Genomic DNA, 25,683 nt, shown 5'->3' with positions numbered 1-25,683 from the left:
CGAGCCACGGTTTTTTTTAAGCAGAACAATTTCTATTTACTCCATCATTCTACCACGGCCTACAAATCATATTTCTCCTTTCCGGTTCCCAAGTCATGGAATGCATTGCCTGCGAACATCGCAAGTATAAACAACCCATTAAATTCCAAAGGTAAAGTAAAAGATCTGCATCTGCTGTTAATGGAACAATGGCACACTGATGATGTCAAGCCACTCACTATATGGAATTGTATTATTATGACTATTGTCTTTTGTATTTGTAGTTACACTTTTTCTTTATGCATCTAATTTTTGTGTACTTTTTGTATCTGTATTAAGTATTATTTTACATTTAGTTTACTGCCCTATACGCAGTTTATCATATATGTAGCATCATATTGACAAGGGTTAGGTGGCAGAGCAACCCTTGGCTGGACCTTTTATCACGTTATGTTAATAGGTATTTGTTTCTGTCCAACGAATTATGTGTTCCTATCTTCAAAAGACTCCAAAACAAAGCATGGCCTAGAAGGCCAAATTTTATAAATTCTCCCCCTTGGTAATGATATACATGACAATAATATCTGTTGCACATTTGTGTAATATACCTTTGAATCTGAGGCAATACCCTTTCCAATTAATAAGCGACTTGTGAGAAAAGTATTTTTTGTTTTTTATTCAAAATTAATTACAAAAAAGGAATCGAAACAAATAATGTGTATTTTTAATGACAAAATGTAAGCCTTTTCAATTATTTGTTTTGAACATTATACTTGTCATAAATTGCTTATAATAAGTGCCGTAAATATCCGGTTCCATTTGTACAAACTCACCTGAAAATTGTTAACAATAACTGAGTGTGAAAGAAGAAACGATACAATGCATTCATGGCGATAAAGAGGACAGTCTAATCACATGATATCAAAGATAGATTTCATTAAAGTAAAGATTAATATTTCATAAAATTGATATATCTGTCCTTTGAGTTACTTCGCTTTTACGGAGAGCGAAATATAACGTATCGCGTTGTATCTTAAGCATACATCCTAGATGTGTTCTTACATTTTCACATCATACAATACGAAGCGTCTTTGGTGTTATCATAAATCCATTGCACGTAGTTGGATACTCGAGTATACACTCCTGGATACTTCTCCCTGGCGCATCCCTTTCCCCATGAGACGATGCCTGCAAGGTAGAGTAACTGTTCTCAAATCAATGTTTACACAGATTGTAGCAACAAATGAAAATATGAATCGAAGAACAAACACAGTCATTTGAATAAAATAGGACGTGTGTTCCATGTCTTTTTATCTTGTACAGAGTAGTAGCAGCAAAAATATATTAAATGCAAAGTGTTTAACGTCCACGACAACATTTAGACAAAATAAACTGTACACATGAATAAGTTCTTTCTACACGTCTTATTTACGAAATTAATTTCGAGATACCTTTCCTATTATTAAATCATATTATTTTTCTCGGTGTAAAAATGAGTGCTAAAAATCTTGAACTTAAAAGTAAAGTACTGAAAGCCATAATAATTATAATAAATTGTAAATAAAGAAATAATTATAACTTATTCCATCCGTCCACATATCTATTGAGACGGAAAAATATACGTCAACATTCAAGGGTGGCCAGAGGGTGGGTGTATCGTGTGGCCAATACGTTATATAAACTATAGGGGCGATAATGAGAATTGAACCTTCTTAATGTAATAAATTATGAAAATTTTAAAATATTATTTTATATAATTATCGACAATTTCTTAGTCCGAAAAGTCCCGCACCATAGTCAAAACTACAGCATTTGTTCAATGTGCTCTCCGTTGAGTTCCACACATGTTTGTAGGCGGAATCGCAAATTGTTGAGCACCCAGGGGACATAATCCGGGCAATGACTTCACATACGTCCTTGATTCTTGTGCGAAGTACACCAGTGATTTAACACACCCTCCGAAAGCATAGTCCATAGGATTCAAATCCCTTGAGCGTGGGGCCCATTCGACGGCTCCAAAAAACAGCAAAATTAATTGTATTACCATTTTACCATTTTGCCTATGGTGTGGGACTTTTTCATTTATGTATTTATTTCGTCTTCTTTTATATGGGGAAGGTATGGCTGTAGAGCCTTTTCTTCCACTTGATCATGTTTACAAAAAAATTGAATGTAAAATAATTAAAATATTGAAAAAGAAAGAAAAAAAAAGAAAAAATATATAAAAATTACAGAGAAGTAAAAAATACAAAGAAAAATACATATAAGAATGGTAATCTAACCTATAGATACGGGCACACACACTCACACTCACACATACAGATTTTTACCCTTACACACGTACAAGCAAATAAATAATATTACACTTTCTTAAACACAGTCCAAAACGGAATACTTTGATGATAATTCATATTATCTATTACGTTAAATTATTTTTGTACCTTACGTCCTTCTATCATTCTCTGCACCCGCCACATTATTAGGGAAATCAAACATTTAATTTTCATTATATAATAAGTGTAACTTCAACAATTTTTTGAACGTCACAATTGAGGAAGAGACATGAATTTCAGGTGGCAACTTGTTCCAAAGGCCTTCTGAGGTAACAGTAAAAGAATTTGCATAAAAGTTGGATTTGTGGAGTGGAATGGAGAGCAAAGATCTTTCCGAGATCTGGTGTTGCGGCTGTGAAAGTCGGAAAGATGTTGAAATCGGTTATAGAGATATTGCGGAGGATTTTGTACAGTAAAATTAACTTATGAAAATTACGTTTATCGCTTAATTTAAGCCACTAGACCTTCGCAAAGTACGATGTCAAATGCTCTGAATATTTTATATCGAAAACGAAACGAATGCAGGCATTTTGAATACGCTGCAGTCGGTTAGCTTGTTCGTGATTGACATCCAAGAAAGCAATGTCTCAATAGTCAACAATGGGAAATACAAGACACTGGACCAGTTTGATTTTTATGTGTTCATGGAGGAAGTTTTTTGAGCCGATAGAGTGAATGCAAAGCACCGAAAACTCTTCTAGATACCTAGTTAACGTGCTCTGCCCAGGAGAGATGTTGGTTGAGTATCACACCCAGATTCTTAACAGTAGTGGGAAGGGCAGATGCGTATCATTTACGTTGAGTTTAGGGAGGCTAGATTTATCTATTTTGCTCAAAAATTCTAGGGGAACCTACAAGAATACACTGGGTTTTAGTTGGGTTTAGATGTAAGCCATGGCGTGCAGACCAAGTAAATTGCTTATTTGTTTAAGGTCATTGTTCACAATTTCTATTGCATGCAGTATTTCTTGCGGTGAGAAAGAGAAATATAACTGAAAATCGTCGCCATATATATGGTATTTACAGCAGTTAATCACCGTCGGGAGGTCATTTATATACAGAGCAAATAAGAGGGGGCCGAGTACAGTGCCTTGAGGGACACCACAAGGAATGTTTTTGCACGAAGATTTTCCATATAGGTCAACAACACATTGTTGACGTTCTTGTAGATAGGAGCAGAACTAATTAACCGCGGAGTCGGAAAAATTGAATAACGATGATAATTTAGCGAGTAGAATTTCATGATCAATGGTTTGAAAAGCTTTTGTAAAGTCTAGAAGTACCAGAACCATAAGTTGTTTATTATCCATGACTACTATAGCTCTTTTCAGTTCTTACGGCGGGCGCTCTAGAAGCTGGCAGGGGAAGTGGGGAGCGGGGATTACGCAACAGACCAACCAGACAACAGCAGTGGCGCCGAGAGACACGACGCGGCCGGAAAAAGTACTACGTGAAACTCGTTCTACTGGCCGCTACGTTTCTTATCGTGCTGGATTGGTCGCTTCCCCGCTCCCCACTTCCCCTGCCAACTTCTAGAGCGCCCGCCGTAAGAACTGAAAAAAGCTATAGCCTCATGTCATCGGTTACATTGACAAGAGCCGTGCAAGTGCTGTGGTTACTTCGAAAGCCAGACTGAAAAGGATCTATTAAATTATTTCGCGTTAGAAAGTTCCGGGTTTGAAGGGCTTTAGACAAGGCTGGGACGATGCTGATTGGTCGATAATCGTTCACGTTTATTATGTTGTTTGTTTTAGGTATAGGGCGTACCAGGGCGAGTTTCCAAGACAAGGGAAATGCGCCTGTAATTAAAGATAAATTAAAAATATGAGTGATAGGAGCAAGTACGTGGTAGAGATTTTTTTAAATCATGAGGATAGAAATTTCATCTACTCCTACGGCCGATGACTTTATCTTCTGTAACAATTTTCGGACTTGTTCTGGCGAAAAATAAGAAAAACAAAATTTTGGAGAAGTTGTGGAGCGTGTTTGAATGTTACGAATCGTTTCGTGTTTCACATTATCATCGACGATCGGAAGATCACCAAAGTGATCGTTCAATACTTCCGGTGGAAATTTATTAATGGATTCGTGGTTTCTCCGCTTCCCAACTCCCAGTATTTTCAATTTTTTTAGAGGACGTCAGGTTTGCTTTCGCATGTTAATAGTTCAGACGCGAATCGGCTATTTGATTTTCGTACTTCCTGGGTGCAACGGTTCCTCAGGATTCTGTAATTTTCAAAGATGGATGTGTTATGATCACCGACCTTGATCGCCTCCCTATATTTGGTGTACGCTTTGTCACGCATCGCCATAAGCCGGTGCAACTCGTCCGTCAGCCAGGTGGAAGGGGGACGCGAAACGCGCTTCTGGACACCCTGTAGATATGAAGGGCGATGATTGATTGATTTTAAAATTGATCTTTGGTAAAATAATGATGTCACTGACATAAGAGTTAATCGAGACCTTAACGATGACTGGATGGTTAATGAAATGATGAAGAGACTCATACAAACATTCATTCCTTACAGACAATTCATACAAAGAACGAAGTGGAAGATTAAAAATTCACACTGTTTTTATATATTTATGATTGGAACAAAGGCTGGTTGCAGTGTTTTGAAGGATTTGTTTTATTAAAAAAAAACTTTAAGAAATACAGCATTAAAAACTCTGCTCAAACGTTGGGATCTTCCAATACCATAGAAATGCCCTATGTGTAAGCTATACTTAGGTACTAAAACATTCATATAGATTAAATCCATATAAAAAATATTCTTTGCAGCAGCAAAATTTCATAATAAACTTTCAGAGAAGTTGAAATTGTATGGAGCAAATTAAAGATAAAATAATTATGCAGTATCCATGAAATTTTTCATTAATAATAAATATTTTATAATATCAATTCATATTTTTAATTGTCCTTATGATTAAATTACGTCTAATTTTATATATTCATGATACATTGCACAAATTCTCAATTTATATTGTAATGGTTACATTAAGCATGTAGTATCTTTATTGATCTGTTCAACTGCAAAAGTTAACTGTGTTGGATCTGAATATGTATGTATATGTAATGTATTATATGTATTTTATGCCTATGTATGTCATGCATTTCTTATTATTGTAGGTCTAATAATATCCTGTATCTTTTAATATGGACAAAATTGTAAAATTTCTCTACATATAATTTAAATTTGACGTTATCCCCAGCATTTAAATAATGGACTATGAAGTTAAATTACACATGTGTATGTGCATGTGTGTGCGTATTATAGTTCGTGGGAGAGTACCTTCCCTATCAACCATCTAAACATTTTCTACTTTAGGTTAAGACTGAGATAATTGTGACAGTGGGAATCGACTACCATGATTAAATGAACATTTCAAGTTATTCAGACTAAAGTAGTTTATTCATCCTAATTTATACTAATCAAAATTCATTTTAGAGGTTTTAATTTAAAAATATGTTTGATAAGGTGGATTTTTGTCCTATCGTAAATTATCTAAGTTTGTTATGTAAGATAATATAATCTGTAATATTGCCACATTTCTATTGGAAATCCTTTGTGGGATTAATATTATTTATTAATGTGTTTTGATTGAAAAATTCAATTTAGGGAAAAATATATCACACAGCTTAAAAATGAACATTGTTTCTTCAATGCTCAGAAATTTACTCCTCTTTGCACCATAACTTAACTCAATGAGCTCTAGTGCTCACAGAAAGGAAATTTTAAATTACCTGCTAGCTGTTGACGTCCTAAAACAGAACTGGAATAATGCAAAGGACCACCACTGTCTCCCTGGAATGGAAAATTCACAGACAGATAATACTGAATTTTCTTCAGATTTCGAAATTAGATGTTTCTCCTTTTTATATTATTCTAACAACTACCAAAAAATATTTTCATGCTGATTAGACAGGTTGATACGATCATCGCAATTATACGAAACAGTTGATTACATAGAGAATATTTGCTGAATTCCCTACTCACTCGTTAAAATATGTGTGCCAATTGCATCCATGACTTACTTATTGCATCGCCCATTCCTTCGGTTTGTAAATATCAACCAATATTAACTTAACTGCATCATCTAACGTTCAATATATTTGGTAAAGGAATGAATGATACATTAAAAGTAGGGAAGCTACGTATAAAGATATACTGTTAGAATGCTGAATGGGACCGACCGCCTTACCTTGCTTGTATTCGTTCGAGTCTTCCACGCTGGATCGTAGCATGCTCGAACGTTTACAATGGCATTGTAATTTTAATCTTAATATATAAAAAATGGATGTATGTGTGTATGTGTGTTTGTTCCAGCATAACTCTCGAACACCTGGAGGGATTTCAACCAAACTTGGAACACGTATCACTTGCAACCTGGAAAGAAATACTGTTGTGGTAAGACACCACTGGCATCCCTGGGGGTGGGGCTGGGAAAGAGCGACTTATAAAAGCTAAAAAACGACCGATATTAGTGTGGAATCCAAGATTTTCGGGGTCGATAAGATGAAAAGGGACACTCCCAATGCCGTTCAATTTATTTATTTTTGCTCTTGGAGGTAGAACTAAAAGTGTTGTTCATAAATTGTTGTTAAATTTATATTAAATAAACTCTCGATACAACAAGCGTCAAAAAAACAGAATTTGGTGTACTCAAGGACCGAACAAATAATATCTCACCAAAATCAAATTGCGTCGATATCTCGGAAATGAGAAAACATAAAGATGTAAAATATTCTACAAATGATTAGCACATCTATCTGTCCGTGGTAGTCAAATAATTGAAAATCAACAATGTGCAGACCGTCAATGTTTCTACATTACCGAAACCATTCGAACTATAGATGCTGAAGTTACTACAAAATTTCGTAAAGCTAAAAACTATAAACAAATTAGAGCTACGCAATTTATTCTCTTTCATTTGATACTCGTGTTTTAATGACGTGGTGTTCTTTATATTTACATAGAAACCACTGTTTTCTTTGAGGTGTATGCAGGTAAGGAAGCAATTAGAAACTCATTCCTAATGCTGAAATTTCATGAAAATTTCAAATATCGATTTCTCAAAGAGGTGGAATCTGAAGCAATTGTACTAAGAAAGGAGTAAAAGTTTTACCATTTAGCTTTTGGGGAAATATAAAAGACGTAAGTAAGTACTTAATCGGTGCAGGATGTTAAATTTAAATTTCGTCATAATTTAAGGCTAACTAAAGATAAAGATAAACACTTCCTTTCATCTGGAACATGGTTGGACTCTTTATCTAACGCTCTCTTTCCTTATCCTTTCATTCTTCAGTCCCTTTCTTTTCTTCTCCTTCGCTCTTGTCCTTTCAAATCTTTCTAACACCGTCTTCCATACTTTGTTTATCTTCAGTCCCCCATTCCAGTTTATTGTGTCTTCTTCCCCTTTCTTCTCTATTTCTATAAGGATTTATATTTCTATATTTCAGGTAAAACAACAGTTTACAGGAGAAGGCCACCTGCTGGAACACTTGGTAAGGATTGTTCCAGATAAACACTTTCTAATAATCTTTTGTGTGTGTATATATACCTTCCAGTTCTATACCTTATTTCATTTGTATTTGGTACAGAGTCTGAAGAAGACCTTGCTAGAATGTTGAAACGTAAAGTTTAGTTTATGTTTTAAAATAAAATAAATTCTACCTTGGTCAGCATATTCAGTTTTTGATTAATAATAATAATAATAATGTGATGAGAAAGTAGTTTTATTTTAAATAAATCGTTGTTGATTAACCAAATCAAGATATACTAGAACTAAATACCTGATTTGGAATTGAGCAGTACAATGTGATGCATCAATTTAGTATTTCTTAGCATTTACTTGTTCTAGATAATGATTCTATTTTTCTACAGAGTTTATATTTGGTACCCATTTTGATCTGTAAGGGTTGCAAAACAATGATATTTCGAATTCCAGTCATACTTCAAGTTTTGGTGTCTATCCGTTTTGGTTCTAAAGAAACACAGAACAACGTGCGCACACACACATATTCAGAATCTCTTCATCGTTCATTTTAGTGCATGTTTGTGTGTTTCCCTCCATCTCTCACACTCCCTTACTCTCTATTCTATTGACTCTTTCTCTTATTGATTCCTATTGTTGTGGCATAAGTTGAACATAAAGAACTTTATGACCAGGTGCAAATTTAATATGAAGTGCCATATTCAAATATCGTAAACCGATTTCGAACATGTCGGTATAATTTTAACGAGAATGTTTTGGCTAGACTTTGTCAAGCATTGTAATAATAATTTTCTTTTTCCTTATCTGCGAGAGCTAATTTCGTTTCTGATGGATCCCTAGTCCGCCTCAAGGGAAACAAACCTGCCTATACTGGTGCCAAGTCTGCTGATACAGACGGCGACGTTCTCGTTCACCTTCTACCAACTAGTGACTTGCAGAAGGTTTTCGTTTTTCCCTTCTTGATACATTTCACACGGAGTACGGGAAACAAGATTCGCGCTCTCAAGCCCACCACTGGTGCTTGGTGTTGCTCGTCCTGTCCCTCCCGCCGAGAAGTAGTCCTCTTAACGCGGCTTCAAATCGGAAACAGTCGTCTGATACATCGTCATTTGCTACAAGTGCTGGACCCTCCGCTGTGCAGTAGGCTGCATGTGTACCGCACTTTTATCTTGAATGTGCCCATTTTAATTACCTCAGATAGGATATTAATCTTCTCAACGATTTGTCAACTATGTTGGGAGACAATGTCAGTGCTTTTGCCAATGTTTTAGCTTTTTGAGAAGAACACTGTTTCTGAGGTAGTTTTTAGACTATCCCTACCTTTCTTAATGTGTTGTATTTGTTCGATACAGGTCCATTTACAACTTGCATTTTTAATCTTTCTGAAGGGCCTCTTTACACCGTCACTTTTTTAAATTTTGAGGTAAGAGTTTTACATAAGGCGATTCTCCCCGTATATACTAAAGAGTATAAAATTGCCATACGTGCCGACGTACCCAAAATTTTAAAATCAATCAAGCAATCAATCTACTTTTATGTCACATTACTAATATACTAGCAATAAAAACTAACTAAACTTAATTGTATTGTTAATGACCTGGCAAGCATCCGTTGTTCCGTTGTCTGACTCAGCGCACATCATATTCTCTGTGATGTCCCACGTGTTGTAGTTGGACTTCTTGCATTCCTCGTTGTCGATGACGAACACCGTCGTCTCCATGAGAGTGGACGCCGAGCCGCCGCTCTCCGACGTCTTTCCCCAGCCGGCCACCACCACCGGAAGACCGACGTAATCAACGCCTTCGTTGGACAAAACAAATATTAGCTTAAATCAAATCGAATTGAAGAATCTTAAATTCAACATCTAATAACAAGGACAATTGTTTCAGAGTGTACAGATCTTCGTGGTGAGTTTTTGTAATATCATTGAGGCCTTATAGCTGTGAGCAGTGGCGGCTCGTGGTCTGACTTTATGGGTGTGCACTTCAGACACGTGTCCAGAAGAAGTGTTATTTAACCCCTCTCAAATATTTGCACCTGTTTCTGCGTACTTTATGATGCTAAATGTATTGGCAACCCAAGTTATGACCACTTTTTACTGAAAATGAGGCTATGGGATAGTTTTATTTCATGAAAAATATCAAAAATATTAATATATATATATTGGAAATACTTCGGTGAATTTTCCGTCGATCACGAGAAAAGCAGTGTTATTATATAGATAATTCAATATTCGATAACCTGACAAAATCACTATAAACATAGAAATACCGATCTGTAGGTATTAAATAAACATATACCTACAATAAACGTGATCTTCAACAGTATTAAAATATTTTTAAAATAAGGTTATTATTTTTCGTCTTTAAAACCGTAAATATATAACATGGTTATGATTTATATTGGAGGAAGGTGGAAAGTAGTGGCGCCACAATTCCACCTCGCCCGGATGAAAATGTTATCTCTAGCCACTCCTGCAAACAAGGTACAGCAGAACCAGCGACCACATGCAGAAAACCAGTTGCAATCTATCTAACAGTTGTTTACTTCTAATGACCGACAGAACCAAGCGAAATAAATATTAATGAAAATAACAGAACTTACTCAGTCCACTCCACACTATCCTCTTCGTAGTTCAAACCTTTCCTTTCTATTCCACCGTATCCGTATTATTACTGCAGTTGCTAAACGCTTTGTAGCTAACTTCCCCCCCAAAATTCAACAACGTGGTCTCTGCTTTCTCTTTGTACAGATTTTCCATTCATTATGAAAGCAAACACTTTCCACTGAAACAGGAACGAGATTTTGACAGTGCAACAATTATGCAACGCGCCAGCAGGCACAGCTGATCCACGGTTCTTCTGCGCGGGTTGGTATGATAATTCGACTACTACAAGGGCAGTTTTTTTGACCAAGCTGCACTAAGCAAAGACAAGATAAGACATTGTTTAAAGCACGCCTTTCGCTTTGAGTTGCACCCCCTCCCCCCATTCCGTCTTCCCTTCTTTCTTTCCGTTTCATGCTCGGAGCAGTGTGGGCGAAGATACCATAGAAACTCCCTTCTCCAAAAATATATATATATCCCTCGATTTACGACGATGTGTGGGTTGCCTCTACTCCGCTACACGATTTCAAATGGGACGGGATTGCAACACTGCTGTATCGTGAACACAATGCTAGCAGTGTGCGTGAAGCCCATAATAACGCGATCTAGAAGAGTGAAAATCTTCTCTTTTCTTGCGTGCTGCAAACAGCGGCAAAGGAGCACAGGACAACTTGTGTTCCGAGCGAACGTATCTCATCGGCAGGCGCTGGTAATGCGAACCCGATGGGGCGATTGGGCTTCGGAACGTTTGATATTTTGAAGGACATAAGTGAATAAGTATAAAAAGAATTAATTGCATTGCAGATTTATTTGTATGTGCACGTGCGAATGTGCGAATAGCCAGAAGCCGCTACTGGCTTTAAGTGGAAAAAACGGCAATGCTATACGGTAAAAATGCAAGTAGGCAGCAAACGACATTTTACTTTTCTTGCAGTAAACGAAATGCAGCAAAAAATACACTATCTTGAGTGTGAATACTGTGTGACAAATTATACCTTCAACGTAAAAGTGTCAAATAAGATGAGGAACTTATGTATGGATAGTGGCACATGTATGATCAGAAACTTAGCCATAAGCCCAGGAATTTAACATTGACTGCCGGAAGTCTGTGGATATCATCCTGCTTCCATATCGTATTGAATCGACCTGAGAGGAAAAGTACATGTCACTTGAAAGTATTAACATTTCTGGCACGTGTGCATGTAAAGGTAAGAATAAAATCAGTTTGTCCAGGATACAGAACTCGTAGCGTCGAATCAAGGCCAAAAAGGTCAAAACATTAATAAAAAAAGCTTTCGATCTTGGTATATTTAATTATCTGTGCTACTGGTTTGACATGTTTTTTTACCCCAACACACTCTGTGTATGTGGGTGTGTGTGTGTGTGTGTGTGTGTGTGAGTGTCTGTGTTATTTTCATCGCAGCGATGAAGAGTGTTGAACCTGTCAGTCGACCTCCTCCCTGGAAATTCTCATTGCATATTTCAAATTGAAAAATAGTAAACATCTCATTATATTTAATGTCACTATAACGTAAAAATAGTTTAGATTCAAACATTAAACGTAAAATTTAAGAACCCGAGCAGAAGTAAAAGTAAAAAATGGTTAAAGTAATTTTAGACAATACATTTACCGTATTGAAATACCATTATAAAAAAATAACAAGTAGTGGTGTAGTGAAATCACACTGTGATCACGAAAACTTGTCGAGAAATATTTGTATTTTTACCTGCAGACGGAAGACACACAGGCTTTATCTGCTTGGAAAATGTTACAGGATCCTGTATTTTTACTAGTGCAATGTCATTGTCTAAAGTCCAACTGCTGAAGTCCGGGTGCTTGACGACATCATCAACAGGAATCTCCTGAACATCGTCAGAAGTAGCTTCTCTGTTGTAGGCTCCCAGAACGACACCAAGAATACTATTATCTCGCCTAAAAAAGGCCAACAAGTCTTAAAGTCATTAGAATTTCTCTTAATCTCTCTTAATCTCTTAATATGTATGTAGTATCGGCTACGAGAAATACATTGACATCAACTGACTACGTTAAAGATAGTATTTGTAAATTTACGCTTAAGCGTAGACCTCACTTCCACGTAGTACACCCTGGACTGCTTTTGCAGACTACCGAGGCTCTGGCGTCGACCTACAGCCAGTATAGACCTCTGTAGGGCTGTATGTGTTTTGTTCTTGTGTGTGCTGAGCGCTCCTTTGCAGCCTCAGCTTTTAACCCAAGTAAGAATATTTTAGTCTGCCATTACAGTTATGTTATAGCTATTAGTTATATTTTAGTTATGGTAAAGGGCTGGATCCCGTATAATGTGACGGATGCAAAATAGCCTAACTGCTGACACACCCAAAATTACGGATTGAATTTAACGTACAGCAAGATATTTGCACACATTCGTATGAAGCATAATAAGTGGTATATTTTTTATTTCAAATCAAATATTCCAAAGGCTCTCCCCGTTTTCGTAGAGGTAACTCTTTCACCTTGAAATCAAGTGGTCCCGGGTTCGAGCTCTGGTGGATGCACATTACAGAGTGATTCATATTCCACTCTAAACTGTAAGTCCAGTCCCAATTAACCTATCTGACCATTAAGAGGATTTGGAAGAAATATTGACAAACTTTGTCTAGTAGTCTGAATTTTTCATGGTCTGTAAACATATACTATCTTTGCACCAATGCCAAAGTGCTAAATCTTAATTTGAGATGAAAACATTTTAATATTCAATCTCCTGGGGGGGACAGGTTTTACGTTTGGATAAATATTGTTATCGGTAACATATGTACCGTACCTACTTATGATTTTTTATTAGGTCATATGAGATATCATAGGAATCTATTATTAAAAATGGTCAGAAACTGCACACAATAAAGATCAAACTTTAAATATTGATGGTTTTAGTACATGCGGGACGATATGTCAGCCCTGTAGCTAGATATTTTGGCGCCCTGGGTTTGCCCCCCAAACCCTCCCTCCCCAGCACTGCCAAGTTCTGGCATTTTATGTGTGTCCTTCGAATCCTTGAATACTTGCTCTATACAACAGTGCTAAATGCTTTCTGATGTAAGAAATAAATTTCAATTTATAAAATGTTTAAACTGTCTGTTTGTTTTAGGCTAACCCTGTAGATGGACGATACAACAACAGCCACCACGAATTCTGGCACTCGCGTCTCGCTTGTCTGCAAAATGCAATCCAGGCTGTACTACAGGGAAGATTGGTTGACATTTGTATGTGTTCTGAAAGCGTCATCTCTCACACTCCATAAGGCTATTAAAGTAAAGCATTTGCTATTATATGAAAAGTTCTGCTATATAGAGCACATATGAACATAAATACTTCGTAGCAAAAAAAATGTACATAACATGTTTTCTTACCACTTTGAACAGATACTCTTTCCTACTGATTCTCCTTCACTCTGGCCATGAAACGAAACAAGGAATCTACGAGCTATTATCTCTAGGTTCTAACTGTTGGTAACTACAAAGAAGCATGGTAGCCAGGATAGATGTTTTGCCCACTACACCCATTTCCAAATATGTATGGTTCCTTCACACATTTTTGGCCAAAGTTTTTCAACAGTGTGGTGACTTCAGATCTTCCACGTTTTCTTTGATCTTCTTATCATGTAAAACAATGTCATTCTTCAGTCGCAATGCCATAGAAAGTAAAATTATAGTTGGCTAATCGTCTTTTATAGAAGAGTGAAATCTTGAAATCAGCAAATGTAGGAACTGTCGAAGATCAAACGAAAAATGTTTACATTCTTCTTTAATTTCTTTTATCTTGTTTTAATTCTAAAATATGTTTAACTTATTAAATTTGTGACCCAAATATGCCTTGATCTCCTCGTTGCTTTCTCTTAAATATCATACACAATGAATGTTTATCTTTCATGGGACGGTAAAGTACTACAAGGTTTCTTGTTAACAACACTTTCTTATATGTCTTAAAACTAGATTGTACATCTTTATCAACTTATTCGTCAATGAACTTATACTTTTTTGCTAGTAATAAATCCGTTTGAAGATAGTGTCTGGATGAATTCTCACGGCAGTAATGAGATTCAACTTTCATTTATCTACTTATGTTATTGTATTGTCTTAACCATCTGGTTGTCTCTATTTTTTTTTCTCATCGTCTTCCTCCTCTTCTTACTCCCTCTCATAGCAGTCACTTTAGCAAGGGTGGTCCTGGCAGCTTTTCTGATGCAGCCAAAGTATTCAAAACATTTTTTTCACAAACGTTTATCTTTTGGCCACCAAAACTAAAATGATACTCAGGCTCGCAGCTACGGATAGGCGACGGGCAATGAAGCCTAGGGCGCCATTCAAAGCTCTAAAAAAGAAGCAAATATGCGAAGGAGACATTTTCATTTGTCAGACTATATTCTGGTAACACACTGCTGTAATTTTCTGTTTCCCAAAGTACTAAGACATAACTGAAATATTCTTAAATATGCTAGTTTTAAAAATATATACGCCAAAATCAAATTCCTTATAACTTATATTCTGATTGTGACCCTTAGGCCGTGTCCGAAATGTACAAGACCGTACTTGAAGCGAGCATCCTCCAAGAATGGTCTCGAAGTCATGGACTAGAAGTGAAAGTCTTTCGAATTGCTCTTCGACTACAGCACCAAATACGATCAGTAGATAAAACTGAGGACAATTTTTTTCCCCGCGTTTTAAGCTCTTGTTTTTCACCATAAAATCACATAGCATTTTCAAATCTTCTCATACATACATTTCCACACATTACAAGAACTTCAACCAACAAGTTGCTTGGCTTTCTACCTACGTGATTTCAAACAAACGAACTAGTGCATGAGTCACGTGCTCCGCGCTCTGATCTGGATTGCTCGTTTAATTGGTGCTTTCGAATTGCGCTAGGTGACGTCGCTTCAGTCAAGAACATACTTGTAGTCAAAGTCTGCTCTTTGTACCTTTCGGACACAGCCAGTGGACATTGCCTCCGATATGCAACAACTTTACATGTGAAACTGAATTCCCCACCAACCACCACCGGACTTTTGCGTATTTGTCTACATCAAAAGGACATGTGGTGGCCACACACACTTCGTCGAGTTTACGAGGAAGATAAGGTATTATTTTATCTAAGATTTTAAGGAGTTGTACTTACCCGTTGACGCAGTGCCCAGCGGTGAGGACGTAGCGGTCGTTGATGAGGCTTCCTCCGCAGAAGAACTTCCCTTCTTCCGTGAGCATCGCCATCCACGGGTACTGCCTCTCCATGGCCACCCTTCCTCCCACCACCCTCGACGTGCTGGGACTCGCACTGCCACACACTGTATTCAACAAATAAAACATTAAGAATATGGTAAATTTTCTTTACTGGAATATATTATATTATGTTCTTAATTCAATAATACACATTGTACAATATTCATATTTCTACTCCCTTTTCTTACTGCTGGTATAATCACGGCGATTAGCAATCATAAACTGATACAATACACTCTAACAATATATGCAATTGGGTTTCCAGCAAAAGTATTGGCAACAGAACTCTCGTTTTGTTGTAAGCGCGAAATAGTGTTGTTTATCGCCATCTTTGGCGTTTTCTTACGCCATTTTTCGTCTAACCACACCATGCATGCGGCCTTTAACACTAGGATAGGCGTTGTGTTTCACCATTTCTGGCCTTTCATTACTTTCACTGTATATACATACTTTAGAGTGTTAATGATGGAACAAGCGCAATGGCATTATCCAGATTTGAAATTCAGAAACTCTTTATGTATTATATATACACATGTGGTCTAAAGAATTTTGATAAAAGTAGGAACATAATAGGTTTACTTCTTTGAAGCTCATCAGTGGTGAATCATTCATTTTGAGTTTTTTTTTTATTTTTAACCACTAAACAAAGATTTTTTTATATTTTCCTAAACAGTATACAAGATATGGTTACATAGAACGATTATTATTTTATGTATACGGATAAAAGTAGTCAACCTACTTTCGGAGGTATGCGCTTATGCCCTGGTACCTGAAAATTAACCCAGGGCGTCAGTTCCGCGATTTTTTTACGGATTCCCCCGCTTTTCTTTGATTCATCCTTTATTTTCCATTTTTTTATTACAATAATTCTCTGTGACATTGGCAAGAATGCCCCAGTGTGAAGAACCAAATTTGTTTGGTTTTCCTGAACAAAGTTGGTTTTACATCATTCTACAAGGTAAGAAGATTAAGATAAACGTTAGTAATAGTACGAAGTAAATATGTGTTAGTGTTTAACATTAATATTATTTATGATCACAGATACGAAATTACATAAGTGTGTAATTGGGTGGGTAATATTTTCTTAGGATAAGTTTTATTGTGTGTCGTGTGCATTAGTGTTGATGGATGAGATGAGGAATAGACATTAACACGATTCTATGAATGTTAAGCAGGGTCTATGTTCTAGTATGTTATGTTTCAGATAGTGAGAGTATTATTGGCTTTGAGATGTAAGTATTAATACTAGGAAATGATATGAAAGAACGAGTGGTACCTGATGCAAGGAGACTTGCGGGAGACCAGCAAGAGTTGCTCGGACTGGGATGAACATCGGTACGACGGTTGGTACCTGGGACATCATCAGGAAGGAAAGAAGTAGGGAGATTTCCTGGGAAGTATCGGGTACATTAGTACGTTCGGTAGTGGAAATATGGAGAATTGTCAAGAATCAGTGAGAGAAGTTTGCAGAGTGTTTAGTAACGAGAATAAAGAAGGGGGTGTGAGATTACAGTTTAAGAAAGAAACGAAAAAGAAAAATTTGGGTTAAATTCGGTTGGTTCCTGGGTCGAATCCTTGCAGTGTTATCCTTTACCTTTCTCCTGGGAGGCGTAACCTTTTTTTCGTTTTGGCGTATCACTGTCTTGTGTATTAGTGTGTCCTTCTTGATGTTCCTGTGGGAGGTTCTGTTTCATTATCCTCTTGGTGATCTTAATCCGAAGGAGGGATATCCTGTTATTGAGTTTGTCGAAGGTGGATTCTTTGTGATCTTCTGGGGGGTATATTACATTCCGGAGGTAGGGGTAGAATGGGGAGGTGAGTGATGCCGGATTTGAAGAGGGAATGTTTCTCTTTCGACACCAGGTTTGATAAGTCGTTTAGTAACGTAAAGTGCTCGGATTTCTTATTAACTGGTACGTGTTGAAGTTTGGTAGCTTTTGTCTTAAATCTTCGATTTGTTTGTTCGATGTGTGGCAAAAGAAGGCTTTATGTTCCGGTGTGTCCGTCTCGGTTGTACATTTCAGGCATTTATCAGTCTGTCTGAGGTTGTGCTTATTTAGGTGTTGACCGTAGGGACCGTGTCCCCTTAGGAAATGTATGAGACCTCTCGTGGGATGGAAAAGGTTCAGCGAAAGTCGTTCTTTTATGTTTGGAAGGAAGCTGTGAAGTCTCCTTCCTTGTGTAGCTTGTGTCCATTCCTGTTGCCAGACGCTAAACAAGTGTTGGTAAATTTCTGGTACCGTGACAGGGCGTATTCCAATTAGTTTATAGATTTCGTCCTCTTGTCCATTTCTAAAGTAATATTTTGATGCTCTAGTTTTAATAACGATTTCAATAGGCTGTAGGCCCGCAATCATGAGAAGAGCCAGGGTTAAGTTTGTTCTGAATGCACCCGTAAGGCGAAGTATCACTTTGCGTTGTGAAGATCTCATTCTGTTTTTAATGTACTGTTTACTGGTTTCCATGGCCCACAGGGGCGAGCCATAGGAAATAATAGCATTATATATGGTAATGAGATATGTTTTTATGTGTGATAGTAGAAGGTTGTAGTTTGCGAAACTCAATGTGGCTAGACTGTTTATAGTTGTTTCGGCCTGGGTTGTTGCCAGGGCTATGTTTAAAAAAAAAAAACATCTTCTCTTGAAGAGTAATACCAAGTATTTAGCTTCTCTTACTCTTTTTAAGTTTCTTTCTCTGAGTTTGATTTGAGGGTTTCTTTGTAACTTCCCCTTAAGGATAATATAATGAGTCTTTTCCGAAGCTATTTTGAGTTTAGCATAATCACACCAATCGGATAGCATATTGATTGCAGTAGATGCTTTATCTTCGATTTCCCTTCTTGAGTTACCGGAAGTGAGCATGATAATGTCATCCGCATAAGCTATGATCTGGTCTATGTCTGGATGGTCTTGTAGTTCCATAAGCGCAGGCTCCAAGTTAGTATTCCAAAGCTCGGGTCCCAGAATGGAACCCTGAAGCCAACCTTTTGACGTAATCTTAGTCATTTGTAGATCTTTGATGCTAACTTTTCTGTTAGAGAAATAACTTTTCAGAAGTAGGAAGAGTGTACCTGGGCAGTTCATGTTTTTGAGTGTTTGAAAAAGGCTGGGCCACCACAAGTTGTCAAATGCCCCGGCGATGTCCACCATAATTCCAACCATGTACTTGTTTGGAGTGTTTTGTGTTGTAGACGATAGCAGGCGTAATGCATCGTCAGTGCATTTACCTTTCGTGAACCCAAATTGTATCCCTGATATGGGTTTCAGCAGGCGAAATTCTTTGAGTCTTTTAGGATAAGTTTCTCGAAGAGTTTTTCCCAAAACGTTGAGAAGGCATATTGGTCTGTATGAATTGACCCTGGTTTTATCTTTATTTAGATGTTTCTTGATGATTATTAAGTTTGCTTCCTTCCAGGTTTCTGGGAATATCTTCTGAATAAGGCACTAATTAAATAGTTGAGTAATGTAAGGCGTAAGTACTAGGGTGATTTCTTGTATTATTTCCACAGGAATTCCGTCTGGTCCCGGGGACTTCTTCATTTTCATGCTGCTTATTTCGTTTTCTACTTCCTGGGTAGTGAAAGGTAATATTGGCGATTCTGGATATGGCTGGTGATAGATTTTTCTTGTATCCTTATTTTCATCGCTGTCGTTTTCAGGTTTGTCGTCTGGTATGAGATTCTTCATTAAGAAGTTGATGGTTTCTTGCAAGTCCTTTGTCATATTCGTGTTGTTCTCGTCATTAATTAAGGTGGGAATGGTTTGCGGTTTTTTTTATTTTGCCGGTAGCGATTTTATACGGGGTGCCCCATTTATTTATTTCCAGACGTTTTTCGATGAAGATATTCCATTGTTGTGTCTTATAATTTAGTACCTCAGTTTCGTATTACTCTTTTTGGCACGGTAAATCTGGAGATTGGCGATGTATTGTGCGATGATGGATTTTTGATATAGTTTCCTGGCTTTTTGCATTTGTTTCTTAAGGTTGGTTAGTTTCTTTGGCCATGGCTTCCTCTTCATTTTCCTTTGGTTATTTCTGGGTGTTGAATTTTCAATTGCTTGTCTGATGTTTGCAGAGAGTTCCTCTGCGAGCGTGTTGAGTGATTTTTGTTGGTTAAATTGTTCAGGGATAATGAGTTATTCTAGGAATTTTTGATGATCGATTTTTCTCCAGTTTAATATGTTCTTCTGGTCTGTTTGTTCAAGCTGGTGTTGCCTGTAGATTAACTCGAATAGTATTAAGTTGTGATCGCATGTTGTGGCGAGATCTATAACTTTCCAGTTTTGGACATCGTCCAAGGCCCTTACATTCGTGAGTGTTAGATCAATGTTGCTTGAGGCGCCCGCCCTTCCCCTGTAGGTGGGGGATTATCTGGCTAATTTTCGACTTGTAGGTTGTGCTCAGAAATGAATTCCTCCATGGCTACCCCCTTGGTGTCGGTTTCTTGGCTGTACCACCACTGAGAGAAGGAGTTTGTGTCAGCTGTGTTTATGATCTTGTAGTTTTTGTACGCATTGCAGATCAGATCGATTTTTTCCAGATATGGGTCTATGTCATGGCTGAATTGAAAATAACTATTTATTAGGATCCAAGAACAATGCTCGGAAGATATTTGAGCGCAATTTATGTGTGTGTCACAAAATTGTGTTATTTCGGTGATTGTTAGATTTCTGTTTCGGTTAATTATTGCTGCCATGGTTTGATTGCTGCCCTGAATTGTTTGAACGTTGAGTGGTATGTAGGGAATTTTGTTTTTGGATGTGTATGGTTCCTGCATGAGAATTATGTCACTGTATTGCTCTTTGCAGTAATTGATTGTTTGAAGAGTTGCAAGCTTGATTCTTCTGGTGTTGATCTTTGCAACGCGTATCTTGTAGTTATCTATGAGTGCCGTACTAATTGGTGGCATCGGGGCCATTCGTTTGTTGCTATGAACTCCATCCTCCCGTGTGCCCTTACAAAGTCCGCGTAAACATCGTCAAGTACCAGGGACTCTCCGCGACGTCCGAAAGCTGTCTCGGTTAGCCGGAGCAGCTACTCTGTGTCGGTAGGAAGGTTGTAAGTTTTTAACGTTATCCTGTCCACTGCTTCTGGTATGGGGAAGGTAATAGTTTTGCCCTTGCTATGCTTCTTCCTGACTAGTATTCTCAGTGCAGTAATGAGAATATCTCTCTCTTCTAGGCGTGAAAGTTTCAAGTTGTGTTCGAAGTTTCTATATATTAGGTACGGATCCGAGGGATGGAGTGAGTGTTCTGGCGAGGGTGGTGGAGGTTCCGAGTCAGTATTGAGATCGGTGTCATGTTAGTCAAGTGTGTCTTCTGCAGTGAGTTCAATTTTCTTGAATGTGAAAATGTCTCCTCACACTCGAATATTTCCGACACTCTTTTGACCACTGGAATGACATCAGACACAGAAAAGGATGTTTGAAAACCTAGATTGCATTTCAGATTCACTTTCGACATTGTAAAACATCTGTTCCTTGATGATGTGTCAGATGTAGGTGTTCGTGTCAGAGCGGGTTTTATTACCTCAATTGGGCAGAAGGAGTTGGAAAAGGGTCGTTGAGGATGGAATGGGTGTTTGTAGTGGATTTTATATTCTCCGATGGGTTGGACGGTTCAGCAGAGAGGTCGAGAAGGGTTGGGGGATTGAAGTATGTGCTATATGGGTACATAAAGGGGGGAGCTTCTGGGTTTAGCGTGGAAGAGTTTACTAAATCGATTGCTTTTTTAGTCGGTATGCTGCCGCTCTTTTAGCGTTTATTTTTCTTCTACTTGGTGGATTTCTTTTCCTTTTTGTTTTAAGGATGTTCTCCATAGTCTGTCTTGTCCACTAGACTTTGCCACATGAGGGTGTATGTTGGGCAGGCTTTGTTGTCTTTACTATTGCATGTTTTGTTCCTGTTTTTACATGGAATGCATGTTTTCGGTTGGGGTTTTTATCACAGTTTTTTATCACAGTTCATGATTCTCATTCCCACAATGGGTGAACAAGGGTTTGTTTTTGCAGTATTTTGCTACGTGGCCACTGTATTAAATCTCCTTGTAATCCTGCCTGGCATTTTACACACAAAAACAAGCCTTGACGTGACCACCAGACTAGGTGGAGTTTTGGCCACTGAAAATAACCATTCAAGGCAACAGATCGTGTGTCCAGCGACTGAACAAATGAATTAGATATATAACACACTACGCTGAGGACGGAAGCCGAAACTTAGGTATGTACATAAAGATTAAATGCAGTGGTTAAAAGTCCAAAACAACATGTTTTCATTTCACCATAAATGACAGGCAGTGGCTACGCTTAGGGGGTTGAGGGTGGGCAGTTGTCCCCCACGTTTTGCAACTTTTGCTCCCGCGCTGTGCTAAACCTTATCTGTCAAAGGAAAGTTCCCTAGTTTGCCCCCTTAGTTTTGGCACTTTGTCCACCTGTTTTGTAACCAAATCGTTGCCACTGATGACAGGTTTTGATATGAACTATTTTTGAATCCTTTATTTCAGAAACCCCGTATCGACCACTTCTGAGACGAAAAAGATATTCGAAAAGTTTCGTGTAGGGTAGCTCTTGCCAAGAAATCGACCATGTAACCGCGTACATATGTATCTTAGGAACTCGCTGACATGATCGATTTCTACATCAAACGATGCGTTTTGGCAAGGGCTATGAGAAACTGCAGAAGTATCGCTTTCGTCAGAGGTCGATAAGGGGTTTCTGAAAAATCATTTGCTGTTCAAGGTTGTTTTTTTTTTTTTTTTTTTGTAAAGTTTTACAATGACGAAAGTGAATCTGAAATGCAATCTAGGGTTTCAAACATCCTTTTCTGTGTCTGATGTCATTCCAGCGGTCAAAAGAGTGTCGGAAATATTCGAGTGTGAGGAGACATGTAGATTTTATGTAAATTGTACACATACATCCAATTCACACTGGAGGGCGTTGATGTGGGTTGTTGCAGCACTAGTGCAACAGCTGCAATGATGTATGTAAATTTCTATAAATGATGCATTTAATAATTGCAATTTATTTCTCAATAAAACCTTAAATTGGTAACACTACTGGTTCAGAAATGGTGGCAAGATGGGTTTTTGCGACAAAAATGGGTAGAATTTTCTACCACATTCATAATTACAATGAAGTAAAATCGTATGCACCGTTTTGGAACTTATGATACATACTAAACAATCAACTCAAGCAAACAAATAAAGTGGGGATAGAGCAGAGATTTCCAAATTTTATAGTGGTAAAATCTTCCATATAAACATGAATCGTTTTCATTCGACGTGGTTTCTTGTGTATATACAGTTTTTGTTATTTTGGAAATATATTAATATCCACTACATATTGAATCTAATGTGGCACAAAAGAAACTTTCAAAAATACTGGTATCACACAAATTCAAATACATTTTCAATTGCTAATGAGATAAGAACTGAGGGGATAAAAATTTGCAAGTTGCAATATGAATTAAATCAGCATCTACAACATCCCATTTTCCCCAGTGATCGGCTTTTAGTGGCCAACAGTGAGGGTTAGGCACACCTACTGTAACATGCAGCAGATTTCTCGCGCTTCCGCAAACAACCTTTACATACAGAGAAATGTATTCCTAATCATGAGATATAGGGGTGTAAGGGGTACCTTCCACGTAGGCGCCCAAAAGTCAACCTCACTTCCACGTAGTGCACCCTGGACTAAAGACTAACGAGGCTCTGGCGACTGGCACTATGGTCAGTATAATTTTGTGTGTGATGTTTTGTTTTTTGTCCTTGTGTGTGCTGAGTGCCTCAGCTTTTAACAGAAGTCAGAACATTTTAAGATTTTTAGTTATACAACGTTAGAGTTGTTATTTGTAATGGTAAGGGGCTGGTCCCCGAATAATGTGACGGGAGCAAAATAGCCTAAGTGCTGACGCCCCTAAAATTTTAAATTCAAATTCAAATTCAAATTCATGAGATATAAAGTGTAAAAATGTTCTAGATCCTGAACATAATGTAAATAATGATATTGATAATGAAGAGAGACTACAATCATAATAACAGATATTTGACGAACAGTGTTACCTAGTGTTACCACCTAGGACACTCGTCAAACAGTGCGGTCCACATTAACAATTTGAATGATGCTCGCAGACCACAAAACTATAGTGCAGTATTGAAAGCTGTAAGATGCTGCCATCTACCATTTACTAAATCCGTTTTTATGTTAAGTACTTAATTTTTCAAAAGTGCAAGGGGCACATCAAAGGGCTGTGCGGGCCATGGGTTGAAGACCTACTCAAAAATGAGATATAATTTTTATTACACGCCTCAAGTCAATACATAACACCGAGAACATTTGTATCAGCAACATGTAGTTGACTTGCATATTTTAGAAATTACGAATGAATAAATGTGGTCACCAAAATTCCAAATGGAGATGAAGGTTTGGCGAGGCTAATTGAGATACATAAAATGTTGTACTCCCCAACTTCAAAATCGCATTTCCACTTGATAACAGCTAATATGCAGAATACGTATATTTAGTTTTTACTTTAAAAAACGATGGAACTCGGAACCTCTTGATTTTAAGGTAACAGTGTTACTACCATCAAGGAGGCCTTATATGCAGACATCAAGTTTCGTCTTGCAACTACTTACTACAGAAATTTTTGGAAAACAGTCCTCGTCCCCTCTGAGACATAGGAGAAGTTCTTGGTATATGTTGATTTATCTGGAATATAAAGAACACGATTCATCAAATTTAAAATATCTCTGGCTTCACTTCAATTTTTACATGTAGATTACTTCTTACGCTTTTGCTGAATTTTTGGGTTCTTTTCGCGTCTTTGGATAGAAAATCCTTCATTCTCAAGAAATCACCAGAAGCTTAAACTATATAGTGAGTAGGACTAGAACAATGTTCCACTGAACACTTTAATTAAGAACAGAATCACAGAATTAAGTAATTAAACTATCCATTTGCTTCGAGAAAACGAAAGTCAAAGTGGGAGTTCTAACTCCCCGTAAACATTCCCTTGGTGAACTATTTCCTGCGCAACATCTTATCAAAAATTATAAGTAATTTGTTTCCATAAGAATCAACTAGGGTAATTGGCACGTGAATTACCTTGTAGAGCTCGGAGATCAATATTCCCCTAATGCTTGCAATATAGCAACAACGTTCAAAATATAAATGTTACTACAGTTGTATTTCGGTTTTCGTCGCAAACAAATATTAATTGGTCACAAAAGAAGCAAGAAATAACAATTGTCATAAAAGGAATTAGTTTATTTTATTTAATATGATGATATGCTAATGGAGTGAGTGTTTTGGTTTGTATATTTTCATCGATTTTTCAATTGATAAAAATACATATAATTATTGTAAAGGCTGCTTGATATAACGTGCATTTGAATTGCAAAGAAAAAAACAAACTATTCACTCCTTCATGTTGACTAACCTGAATATCATCATTGCTTTCTCTGTTAAATGCACGATTCGTGTGCAGCGATTCGACTGGTTTCTCCGCTGATCGCATGAAATATCTACCATCTAACCATAGTAATTTCCGCTGACCCTGAAAATGAGAAGAAAGCAAGTTATATTTGCAAAAGTTCATGTAATTGAAATTTTATTATATTTTATTGAAATTAGTATCAGCCTTAGTATATTCCATACAGAAAATGGCATGAAATTGTACCAAAAATATAAGTTGTAAATGTAAGATATATTGGTAATTATAATTATAATTATGATACTACCCATAAATAATGTGTGTCTCTCCAGCTAGCGGTTACTATTTGCTTACAACATTATTGTGCTTTCAAAGCATATTATATTCAAGGTAAAATTTATCGTTAGGTTTAGGGCATCAACAAGGAGAAATGGGTTATTTCACTCAACATTAGAGAATAGTAACAACTAGAACTGCTACTCTAAATAAAAGAACATGCACAGTTGTATATCAACCAGTGATTAAACTATATTAATTATTTGAATACTGCATTTTCATAATAATGAAGTGAAGAAATGGACAGAAAA

General features: G+C 37.3%; 1 protein-coding gene across 1 annotated transcript in view; it reads right to left on the bottom strand.

Annotated features, from left to right (window-relative positions):
* Positions 1-760: 760 nt before the first annotated feature.
* Positions 761-25,683, bottom strand: part of LOC146003602 (trypsin-1-like) — a 57,332-nt gene continuing 32,409 nt past the window's right edge. The window contains exons 2-8 of the mRNA XM_083141914.1: positions 25,103-25,219; positions 24,300-24,372; positions 15,566-15,731; positions 12,141-12,346; positions 9,406-9,608; positions 6,058-6,118; positions 761-1,167 (exon numbers count right to left, since the gene is read on the bottom strand). Coding sequence (XP_082998040.1) covers positions 1,046-1,167; positions 6,058-6,118; positions 9,406-9,608; positions 12,141-12,346; positions 15,566-15,731; positions 24,300-24,372; positions 25,103-25,219 — 948 coding nt within the window. The 3' untranslated portion in view covers positions 761-1,045. The remainder of the gene's footprint in view (positions 1,168-6,057; positions 6,119-9,405; positions 9,609-12,140; positions 12,347-15,565; positions 15,732-24,299; positions 24,373-25,102; positions 25,220-25,683) is intronic.

The sequence above is a fragment of the Lepisma saccharinum genome, chromosome 20 (assembly GCF_977018435.1).
Source record: "Lepisma saccharinum chromosome 20, izLepSacc3.1, whole genome shotgun sequence".
NCBI classification, from domain to species: Eukaryota; Metazoa; Arthropoda; class Insecta; order Zygentoma; family Lepismatidae; genus Lepisma; species Lepisma saccharinum.
The sequence above is the reverse complement of the archived record's forward strand: the minus strand, read 5'-3'. Positions and strand labels throughout refer to the sequence as shown.